This window comes from Cryptomeria japonica, chromosome 11, assembly GCF_030272615.1.
Source record: "Cryptomeria japonica chromosome 11, Sugi_1.0, whole genome shotgun sequence".
NCBI classification, from domain to species: domain Eukaryota; kingdom Viridiplantae; phylum Streptophyta; class Pinopsida; order Cupressales; family Cupressaceae; genus Cryptomeria; species Cryptomeria japonica.
The window spans coordinates 531982909-531994643 of NC_081415.1; the positions used below are offsets into that span (position 1 = coordinate 531982909).

Sequence of the window (11735 nt, forward strand, 5' to 3'; positions counted from 1 at the left end):
GTTCTATTTGCATTGCTTTCCCAAAACTAGCTTCAATAGAACCTTTGACTTCAGCAGGCTTCGTCTGTATTTTCTCATGAAAATAGCTCTTTGTCATTTACATTCCTCCTTTGTTTCCCATCTTATCATTGATTTTTCAACCTCGTCTATCATTTATTTTTCATAAAATTTACCCATATGTTTTTCTATGGTGTCGAATTTTAGCTGTAACCTAATTTCCTTGTTATGTTTCCAAGTGTAAATCTTACACCTACATTCTATTGGAGGCTCACCTTCAATTGGATTCTCCACTGGTTCAATGAATGGATACTTTGATGCCCAATTAATTTCAAAATTCCTCACTAACATATACCACTCCCGATCCTTTTTTGATTGTGGTTCACCCTTTTTTGATCTAGCTTTTCTTTTCCCCTTCCATGCATTATCATCAATAGCATTATCACCCAAGTCGATTATATCATTCTGGCTAACTTGAGAATCTACTAGATAATCTTCTTCAAGATCACCTTGATCTAAGATATCAGGTTTGCCGATGTCTTCAACATGCGGTGTAGGTGTCGAATTTTGTACTTGTACTTGTGATGATGTACCTTCCTGATTTTCATCATAATCTTTTCCAATGACAAAGTACGAAGACAATGTTCTACTTTTTGTTGGCCTCTCATGGCCTTCCCCACATTTAGGTTTCCTACCCCTCTTCCTGTTCGACATCTCCAACGAAATAAAGGCTGCCAAAAAAATATCAATTTGTTGAAGAAGCAATAATAGAGTATAATGTATAATATATGTTTTATTAGTCCTACGACATACAATCTAGATGTTTGAGGTCTGAATATCCCCCCTAAGTCCTGACTACTTGGCACTGATGAGTCACCACTGAATAAAAATGAACTAAACAATGCAAACAAATATAGATAAATTTTGAATAATATTAGAGCACTTCAAAAATATGATCACTTACCTTTAGGTTACTAGAAGTCGCCAATGCAGTCAACAACAATGATTTTCCTTGGTTTGAAACTTCACTATTGATAAGAATTCAGAGCCTAGAACCCACCAAATTGTGTTGAGATAGATTTGATCTTCGCATGTACTTATACCAATCCTTATATGGAGAATTCTGTGAGAATTTTATATGGTATACAAATATTTGGTGAATCTCACGTAACTATAACACAATATGTAATTTTTGAGGTGATTATAGGTCGTCCAAAAATGAATTATGTAATTTTTGAGGTGATTATAGGTCATCCAAATAATTAGCAAATACAATATAGTTGGTGAAAGTTAGGGTGAATGGAGACACGCATCGGCAAAGTCTCGGGCGAATTGGGTCCTCCTGGCTAACAAATCTTCACATGCTTATAGGTGAATTATGGTCATCTATTAAGACAACCTCAAAGAGTGTAGGCAAAAAAATTAAATTTACCATGTGTCCATCGTATATTGTATTGGCGAGATCATCGCATAGAAATATTTAATTCCCTAAAACATATGGTGATCAGGCCGTGACTTTGACATAAATTGATAATGTTCTGGTGACATGGCCACTCCCCAGTCGATACAAAATATTCACCATTTCCTAGGTCATTGACGTGAAAAATTTCCCATTGGCGAATATTCACCACTAAAGTAATCTTTGGTGCAAGTGATGAAGCAATCGAATATGGTAATGTTACCATCATCCCCCCAATGACTTGTGTTGAATTGATAGATGAGGTAACTAAAGATGGAATTTTGATGAATGTATCAAATTTCTATGAAAATTTAGATGATGATGAGATAAATGAAATTGAAGAAGAAATTTTTTTACATATAGATATATATAAGAAGGCTCTAGTAGAGATTTTGAAGGAAATTCCTCTATCACTGTATAACAAGTTAGATGCAAGAAGACTAGATGCAGTTAAGAGGGATAAGGATATTAAGGAAGTAGAAAATTTGAATATGTGTGGCTCAATAAACAATGAGGAAATGAAACGGTGTATAGATCTTGCAAACAAAATAATTTTTAGTAGCAAAACCTGACAAATAAGCCTAATGATGGGTAGAGTCAATGAGCTAGTAAATGAGACTAGAGATGGCTAGACCAAATTCTTCCAAAAGAACCTTGATTTTCTCACTTCACAAGAATAATTTTCTAAGGCAACTGCTTCCACCATTCTAGATAAATCTAAAGGGAAAGGAATTTTGGGAAGCTTAGAACCAATTTTGGATATATCGATAGTAGATAAGAGTGTACAAACACCACTGGAAGATATTGATAAGAGTATACAATCTATACAGGATGAAACAACATTTGTACAGACTGAGCAAGGCAATGTGGATAATATACAAGTTATAGATAATATTATGGATATTACTCCACCGACAGTAATTAATACTGCACCAAGTGGCACTGCCACCGATGCATAGGAGGATAAGGTGCACAGGAGGATAAGGTAAAAGGGTTTGATAAGATTATACTGACAGTTGATACTGATTCCCCAAAAATTTTTTTGGCAATTGACACTTATCAAGTTGAGAAGAAATCAACCATTGAGTTGAGTCCTATTGAGTTAACGATGATGGCTACTCAAAAGATAATAAAGGAGGGATCTGCAGACAAATGAATAATAGATAATTCAATAACAATTTTGTATAGATTGATTCTTGAGTGTATGATTGAAAATGAAGCAAGCCCTTCCGGCAAGCTTAAGGCACTAACAGAGCATATATCTAAGAAGTTTCAATCATTGCAGCAGATTTCCAACCGACAAGCACTTGATAGATTTACTTTGGCTAAGAGAGCCACTTTTGACTAGATTATTGAAATAGAGAAGAGGAAGATTGAAGAAAAACTTTTTTTTATTGAAAATTCTTTGAAGCAATGTACTAACATCTACAGGGTCTTTTGTAATATAGAAATTCTTATAGAAAATGTAGATAACAGGTTAAGGGAGTTACATGAAAAGGTTACTAATATTGCTAATTCTTTTGATGGACTAACCTCACTCACAACATCTATTGATGGAAAAATTTTGTCATTGGAGGACCAATTTTTTTCTCTTGAAAAGGAAAGGGACAAGATTATTCAAAGAGAAAGGAGTCTTAGAGGACTGGTGAGTCCAAGATTGGATTCACTTGGTGTAAACAAGAGGGAATGTATGGATATGCTTGCAAATGCCACACTGGTAGAAGTCACTAAGAAAGAAACAGTTGCACACTTACTGAGTGGACTTGTATCCATATCTGAAAATTTGAAAACCGGCTAGGATACATATTTACAGTTGCTAGAGAAAGCTTATCTAGAAATTTTGAAATTGGTCAAGCTCTGGTAAATTCTTTTACACAGGTTCTTAACCAAATTATTTTAATTCTTTCACCGGTATTTGGCATTGATGCCAAAGGGGGAGTGTATATAATGTGAACAATATTAGATATTAGACTGAGTGTATTTCTCAGGGGGAGCATACTTCATATTTTAGTTGAACTGATAGGGAATCCATTTTTCACATGAGTGTTGCCATCAATGCCAAAGGGGGAGATTGAACTGGCAAATGAAACTCATTGGATTCATATATTGTCATTGATGGCAACAAGATTCTGTATGGCCACAAGATTTTATTGGAGACACACACTGGCATTTAGAGGCATACATCGACGGATATTGGCATTGGAGTATTCAAGGCCACAACTGACATCGGCAATAGCATCCAACACTTCAAGGAAGCCGACATTAGGCTAGGATCTGAAGGAAGTTTTATTTGTAAAATCATTTTGTAATTATTGTATGAGGCCGAAATTGTATATCTTTTATAATGTATTGTAAGCTGACATAAGGTATATTGTTTGTAAAGGGTATATAGGTCAGTTTGTTAGTTCATTTTGATAAAAAGAGAGATATGAGAAGGTAGTAGAACTATGTAATGCGAAGGACATGTATGTAGATCATTTGTATGTGAATGTAATATCATGTTATGATCAATAGATGGTTTGTAAAGCATTCTTGGAGGAAAGGAGATACCGATAGAGGTGTTCAAGGTTTATGAACCAGTACAAAACATAGCTATAACTGGAACTCTTTTTGGCATTGCAGATGCATTTTGTGAGTTCATCTTTACTATTTTATCTCAACAGAAGCTTGTAGTTAGTGACACTCTTTTGTGTTGAGTAGTGTGCCTTCTTACATGTGTAGACCCCCATGCTATATAATATATTTCATATGGCCAGTGAATTTATATTGTGGGTCATAAATCCCACCGTGGTTTCTTCCTCTTTGAGGTTTTCCACGTATAAATTTTATGTGTTATGGTGTACATTTATGTGGATGGTTTATTTGCTTCAAGTTACATGTTTCTTCATTTATCGATTTATATGTGTCTGTTATAAAAGGGTAAAATCATATGATACCAGTAGAACACTGATTCACCCCCCCTCTTAGTGTTCTTGGTTCCCAACACGGTCCTGGTGCATCTTGTTGTTTCCAGGGGTGTTTCTGACCCAAGTCCTGCTATGCCTATTGGAGCTTCGTTGTTTGCTGGCTATCCCTCAGTTGCTAATTTTCCTGCGTTAAATTTGTTGGAGTTACAAGATGTGGCTGCTAAAGTTGAATATGGCTAGATAACAGTTAAAGGTAAACAATCTAAGAGGTCCTCACCTTCTTTTGACATGACCCTTCGATCCCACATGAAGGGTCCCATAGGGAAATCCTAAGTGAGGGAGTTGTCATAACCCTTGTGGGAAGTTGTGCTTTGTTTGTTTTGGGTTGCCTGTAGTTTCTCACGTAGCTTGTCTGTTTGGGGTTTCTACCCTTTCTTTATCTGGTAGGCCTGTTGGTTTTCTATGTCTATTCATTTTTTTAGCTTTGTTTTGATTTTGTTGGAAGCTATAGATTCAATTGTGATGGTTTTTTGGTTGTGGTTTTTATTGTTAATATCTTTGCACAGCCTGCTTTGTTGGGTTCTAGATCTTGGTAAAATATATTGGGTTTTGGGTCCCTTCAAAACCTATTATATGGGGTTTATGGTCTCCTTAAAACCTATTTTCGCTTATTAAAAAACAATAGAGTTCAGATGTGCAAGATATGACCCCAAAAGTGAAAAACTAAAGGCTAAATTTGGAGGCCTAGTATTGAAAATTGGTTTAGAATCTAGTCAAAGCACTTGTAGACTCAAATTGGTGCATGAATCAGTTTTTTGATGATATCTTGTTTTCTCGATTTCCACTTGTATGACCAAGTTATGGGCAAAAAACCAACTACATGTCAATTAAGGTTTTGAAGGGTTCCCAAAAATGGGAAATTTTCAAAAATAGTAACTTTCCAAAAATAGAATTTTTCTAAAATAAAATGTTTCTAAAAATAGTAAGTTTCCAAAAATAGAATCTTTTTAAAAATGGAAACTTGTTGAAAATAGAAATTTGTTCAAAATGAAAACTTTTTGAAAATGAAACCTTGGTGAAAATGGAAACTTTTTTGAAAATGAAAACTTTTCAAAAAATAGAAACTTTCAAAAAATGTTTTGCAAATAATTACTCAATCTCCAATTTTGAAAAATTGACAAGCAATTTTAGGGTCCTCGAGGCTCTCTAGTGCAATGGTGACCTATTTTTTGCTCCAAATTGCTCAAGTTATTTAGCTACCCCTATATTTTTGCTTAATTTTATGCCTTCAACCAATTTGACCCAATTTTTTAACTGATCCAATTTTGATGAAATGATAGTTGCAGGTTTTTCAAATCTACAGATGTGATGGAAACCTCCATCTGAGCCTAAAGTTTATAAAAAATTCACCGCAAGTTGGATCCATCAACAATGTAGATGGGAACTTGAGAGATCTGATGATTTAATACCATGTAGAATTTGATGATCAACCACAAGCGCTGGAATCATTTACAATTAAAACATGTATCATACAAAAGATATCAAGCAAAGACTATATGCTCTATAACAACAAGACAATTCAGCATTGTGCACAAATAAGGATCGAAGATACAATATTGGACGAACAATTACAATGAATGAATGAATCCTTATAAAGGATGAATGAAAATCCTCAATACAAACCCTACTGCTAAAATTAGAAGAACCAAAGCAATGTAAAGTAGGAGCTAAATTAAGGTCAACTACATCTAGAACTAATGTGAGAAAAAACAAACTCTAGATAATAAAAAGTACTTAAGTTTAACTTAAGTGAAGAAGCAATTAAAGGACCTAGTTAATAAATAATTAAATAATTATTCTCAAATTACTCCAATAGTCTCGTGTTGATTTTTAGGGTGATCTATAATTATCCAGCCAATAGAGATTTTTCTTTTGCTTGAGCTATGCTTTTGGGGTTTTGTATCAGTATTAGAGATTATGATGAGTTCTATTTGGGTCCCAGTGTGCCTTGTGGTGATCCACATTGAGTAATTTCATTTCAAAGATATTGTTTTGAGTTGATTGGTCATGTGGTACATGTTATTGCTAACTTGGGAAGGTTGTGTGCTAGTTTGATTTGTGTTTGGGACTATATAAAAAGTTGTCATAAGTCATTTTCAGTTCCTATCTATCTCTTGGATTGGACCACTTCACTTGAAATTTTATTTATGGCTAGCTTAGTGGGATCATTCTTTATCCCCTATTTTGGTTGACCTAATTGATATTTTGAGGTCTTGTGGATGGTATATATAGAAGATCAAATCAATTTCAAGAAGAGTACAATGTAGTGGAATTTGGAAGATTTGAAAGTGAAGAAATAAACGCGTGTGGTGAAATTATATGAGCTTAATAGCCAAATGGTTGCTTAAAGTAGTGATTCAAGAGCGACTATATATTTAGGGAGAATTTTGGATGTAGTGATGCTAAAGGACTATTTATTGTAACTCATATTTTCATGTATCTTGCTCAAATAATGTGAATCTCTTTAGCAGGTCCTTTGTACCTTGTCTTGGTAGTTAACCTTAGTTTCTAGTCCTTTTCGGGAGAAGTGAGCTTCGTTTGGAAAGTGAACCCTCAAAAAAAGTATTGTAATACTTGTTCATATAATGTTAGTTATCTCTCTTTGTGGCTTTTTCCTTTTTGGTATTTCCACGTAAATTTGATTTTTTCGTGTGTGCTCATTGCTTTATGTTTTATTTCTATTAATCAAATGAAGGATTTTGGAATTTAAATGTGCTATTAGTTTAAAAAAAAATTTCAAGGTTGATTCACCCCTCTCAATCTTGGGTTGTGTTCAACACCTTTATCTCAAAATAAATATTTAAAAATCATTTTACATCATTATAATTTTGTAGAAAATCTTGGTGAATCTTGAAAAATAATTACAAAATTCATTAGCTATCATGGCAAAACCTTTTCAGAAAAAAGCTTATGGAAAAGTAAGGACCCGAGGGTGGAAATTATTGATGTGTTTAAGAGGTAGGCTCTATCATATTTAATTTAATGGCCCTCATTGTACTCTACAACGTAAAATATAGTTGTAGTTTTCAAAGCTCATGGGGCCCAAAATTTATTTTACACTGTTGATCCCCATTGAGATTGATGGTTCAAAAGAAACTTTTGGCCCCATTAACATTACAAATTGATAGTATAATTTAACTTGTATAATACAATGAAAGATGAGAGGTTATTGTTGGTGTAATTTGTGTCTCATATAATTAAACCTTACTTAAATTGACTTAGGATAATGCATTTCATCTATTATTTCTCCTACCTTACCCCTCCTACCCTTGTATCTCATTGGGCTACATGTCATGAATGTGTGTTATCATTTCCCTATGGCCTTGCCTTTATAATTAGGCTTATGTACATTGTATGGAATCCAATTAGACACAACTATTCGCATCTTGCTGAGGATACCATTTGTTCTTGTTCTTTACATTGCATCTAGATCTTGGTTGGCTCCCTTCATAGCCAATTCTTACAGTTATATTTTAGATCAATGATAAAATCTAAAGATTGGCGATTTAGTCCTAATGTAACTAATAATTATGATATATTATCAGTGAATTAATTTATATTTCTACAATAAATTATAACATTTAGGAAAATCTACTCTTATTGATGTATCAAATACTATTCTAAATTTTTAAGTTAAAATGTTTAATAAAGTAAATGTTCTAAAATTTTTTAAAAATAATCTAATTGTTTTTTAGCAAAATGTGAAGATCTAGGCTACCTTATAGCTTCAACTATTAGCCAAATTTGGTTCCCCAATTTTAACTATTTTCTAATTTGTGAATATTAGCCACTAAAAAAATACTAGACTTGAGGGAAATCCTCACATAGGTTAACCAAACTGAACCTAGAATTGATATGATTTGTAATAGTTGAGTTAATGATAGGGAAGAAAAAAGAATCCAAATGTAACTCCCAAGTAAAACCTCTATTCAAACTACTAGAAAAAACTATCATAGACTCATTCTTATTAATAAAATTTATAATCAAATCTTTATAATATAATCAAGAATGAAAGCCTAACTAGGCTATATGTAAATTCAATTCAATATATACCAGAAATCTAAGTTTAGTACATGTAATTAAACATACATTGAAAATCATTTTTTCTTGTTTATTTTTCTTTAGGTGGCATGAGAATAAACCTTTACTTCCTTGTTGTAAGCCACTCCAAGTTTAGATATTAAGTTTAGCTCATAATTTATGGTCAGAAGAGAAAATCTCTCTCTCTATCTCTCTCTCTCTCTCTCTATATATATACAATTACTCATCCTTTAATAGTTTACAGGATAACAAGCTTAGAGAAGCTTTCAATTGTGATCACCAAAATAAGAAATATGAGGCTTTTTATTTGTCCCATGATTTATAGCACCCCTCAATAGATACATAATAATGAAAATAAAAATTTGGACCAATGTAAACAAAAGCAATCCATTCTTTCTAATTTTATACACATCACAGGTTATGTTATTTGTATAAATTAAATTTTGTAATACATTTTTATACATGCATCAAGAGGTATTCCATAATAGTATAAGGGGTCTCATGATATGTCATGATCATGTAAATAAATATACAAACTAAAATTTATAAGTTCAATTTGAAGTCTATGTACACATAAAAATTTAATAAATAAGATATAACACAATTTAAGTTATGGTTGGTTACAATTGAAGTCATGGAATGAAATTCTTTATGATTGATGTTTATAATTTATTATAGAACAAAAGAAAATATTTTCTATGAAAATATCCGTTTGGTAAGGATGATAATGAGTCCAATAGAATAAAATCACTTAAGTAAATAAAAAGCTCAACTTTTAGTTAAATAAAGTAATTATGTATTCAATAAAGATAAATATTCAAATAGTTAAAATAAACTAAACAATACAGATAAAATAAAATATTTTTAAGTAATTCTAAAATAACATAAAAATAATATCTCACAATATGTTTTAGATATATATATATATATATATATATATATTTAAGAAATATACATACTTTTTATCTAAACACGAAAATTATTATTTTAATTAATTATATTTATAAAGGTTAATATGACATATAATCTATATTTGTGAATGATTTAATTTAAAACAAAATTAATCATAACAAATATATGCTTTAATTTAAAATAAAAAATATAATAAAAAAGATTGTATAGATATATTTATTTCTAAAGGTGCTTACATTAAACTTTCTATTTCTAATAAACAAGCACTTTAAAATTTATATTTATATATATAAAAGATTGAAAAAGATAATTATATTTTTAAATATTTTTTAATTAAAATATAAAAAAATGAGAATCTTTATTTTAAATCTTCAAAATTAATAATAGATATATAACAGTAATACATGTTTAATCATACAAATAAATAAATATAACGGCATGTAACAAGTTATTCTTGAAATTTATGATACAAATAGAAAATAAATTTCTTTTAAAAATAAAATTTAAAATATTTAAAATTCAGTATTAACATTTTTAAGAGTCAAAACATCAGATGTTTCTCCCCTTTCGGGATAATAATTTCACTAAAAGTTGAGGCTAATAACTGTTAACAAAGAAACTAAATTCAAAGTAACAATTTTAAGAGCATAGATATACCCTAACAAAGAGTGAGTTGATAAAATAGATGTGTATCTCTCTAGAATAATTTGGTATAAGAAAATCCAACAACTACAGCGATCCGTTTGTCTAAGATTTGAAATCGTGTACGGAGAAGGTAGGGAAATCTGGTTACGTTGCAGGGATCAGGTGAAGTGATGAAAATATGTTTGGAAACCAAATCCATCCAGATATAATAATCTCTGGATCACCTACACCGCTGACACAAGCCTTGGAAAGCAGGTCAACCGAATATCTAAGTAAATGAATCAGGCTTATTTTATACTATATATAGTTATGGAAAGCCATAGACATTCATCTCAAATCAATTCATTCCTCCTCCGCACGTTTCAGCAAATTCTGCTCAAATTTCAGCGAATTCTGTTTGTTAGAAGAATTTCGAATCTGGAGAAGAGAATCATGGCACAGAGAACTAAAGATCTTCTTTTTCTGATGCTTCTCATTGTGTGGGGTAGTTATGTGAGTGCAACTAGAAAATTATTAACAGATAGCCCAAAAGCAGAAGAGGAAGGGTCTTCAACTCCAAAGACTATCACTTTCTTCATGCACCACATAACGGAAGGACCTAACCCGATTGCCAAGCCTGGACTTGGAGTTGGAGGACTTCAAGGAAGTGGCAATGCCATCTCTGGCCTGCAAATCATCTTTGGCAATAACATCAACTTCAATGGCATTGGGAATGAGAATGGGAATGGGAATGGTCCTCTTCCATTGACCATACCAAGTGGAGCCATCACCAATTCTCCATTCTTTGGCCAGCTGCCCATCTCTTCCACCAACGGAGGAGTACAGGGCTCGGCTCACTCATTCCGGGCCTTGGCCTTAATGCACCTGGCTTAGCCCTTCAGAACTCCTTTCCAAACACAAATATTATTAATGGCGGACTAAATCCTAAGAATCCTCTTGTGGGGACATCGGGTATCCCACTGACCAATGTGGTTGTGATTGAGGACACCCTGACAGAAGGGCCTGATCTTCACTCCTCTGATGTGCTTGGAAAGGGGGAGGGATATTATTTTCACTTGCCCAACCCTGCTGAAGAGGAAGATACCAATACATTGTTGCTCGCTTTCACCGCCAAATTTGAAGGTTCTGAATACGGAGGCAGCAGCATTGATTTCTTAGGCAAAGACAACATTGTATTGTCAGAGAGGGAGGTGACAATAGTAGGAGGAAGCGGGGTCTTCCACGGCGCTCAAGGCCATGCTCTCATAGAGACCGTTTCCCACACAGTCCATGAGACAGTCCTCAAATTCACCGTCACACTTGTCTATCAGTAAATTCCACCAATGCTTCTGTATTCCCCTCTTCTAATGCTTTTTCTACTCGCCTTGTCTTCCTCTGTAATCACTAATAGTACATCTTACATGTGTTGTGAGTGTATCAGTCTTCGAAACTCAATAAAAGTCTTCAAGTGATATTTAGAAGTTTAATTTCGATCTTGCTTCTCCTATATGTACTTAATCTGACCTACACGAAGTACACGTTGGTACTGGTTTCTTAAAAATGACAATCTATTCTAATTTATCGGTTATCAATCCTCCTGGTTTTGAAAATTGTGATGGATCTACTTAATAAGCTTTACAAGAAGTCATATGGCACGGTATGGATGAGATCCTAAAATACTCACTTTTTAAAATGGAAAAAATTATGTTTTTCAAAACCTTTGGAGGTGTAGCTGT

General features: G+C 32.9%; 1 protein-coding gene across 1 annotated transcript; it reads left to right on the top strand.

The window, feature by feature from the left end:
- Positions 1–10329: 10329 nt before the first annotated feature.
- Positions 10330–11333, top strand: LOC131066425 (dirigent protein 25-like). Its single transcript, XM_058001180.2, has 2 exons — positions 10330–10753; positions 10813–11333. The coding sequence occupies exons 1-2, from the start codon at positions 10330–10332 to the stop codon at positions 11331–11333; spliced, it is 945 nt and encodes a 314-aa protein (XP_057857163.2).
- Positions 11334–11735: the final 402 nt, after the last annotated feature.

Excerpts from the sequence above, each read along its gene's own strand:
- LOC131066425 (XM_058001180.2), top strand. The coding sequence starts at position 10,330 with ATGGAAAGCCATAGACATTCATCTCAAATCAATTCATTCCTCCTCCGC. Across the intron at positions 10,754-10,812 it reads TGAGAATGGGAATGGGAATG|CTGCCCATCTCTTCCACCAA; the intron begins GTCCTCTTCCAT and ends TTCTTTGGCCAG.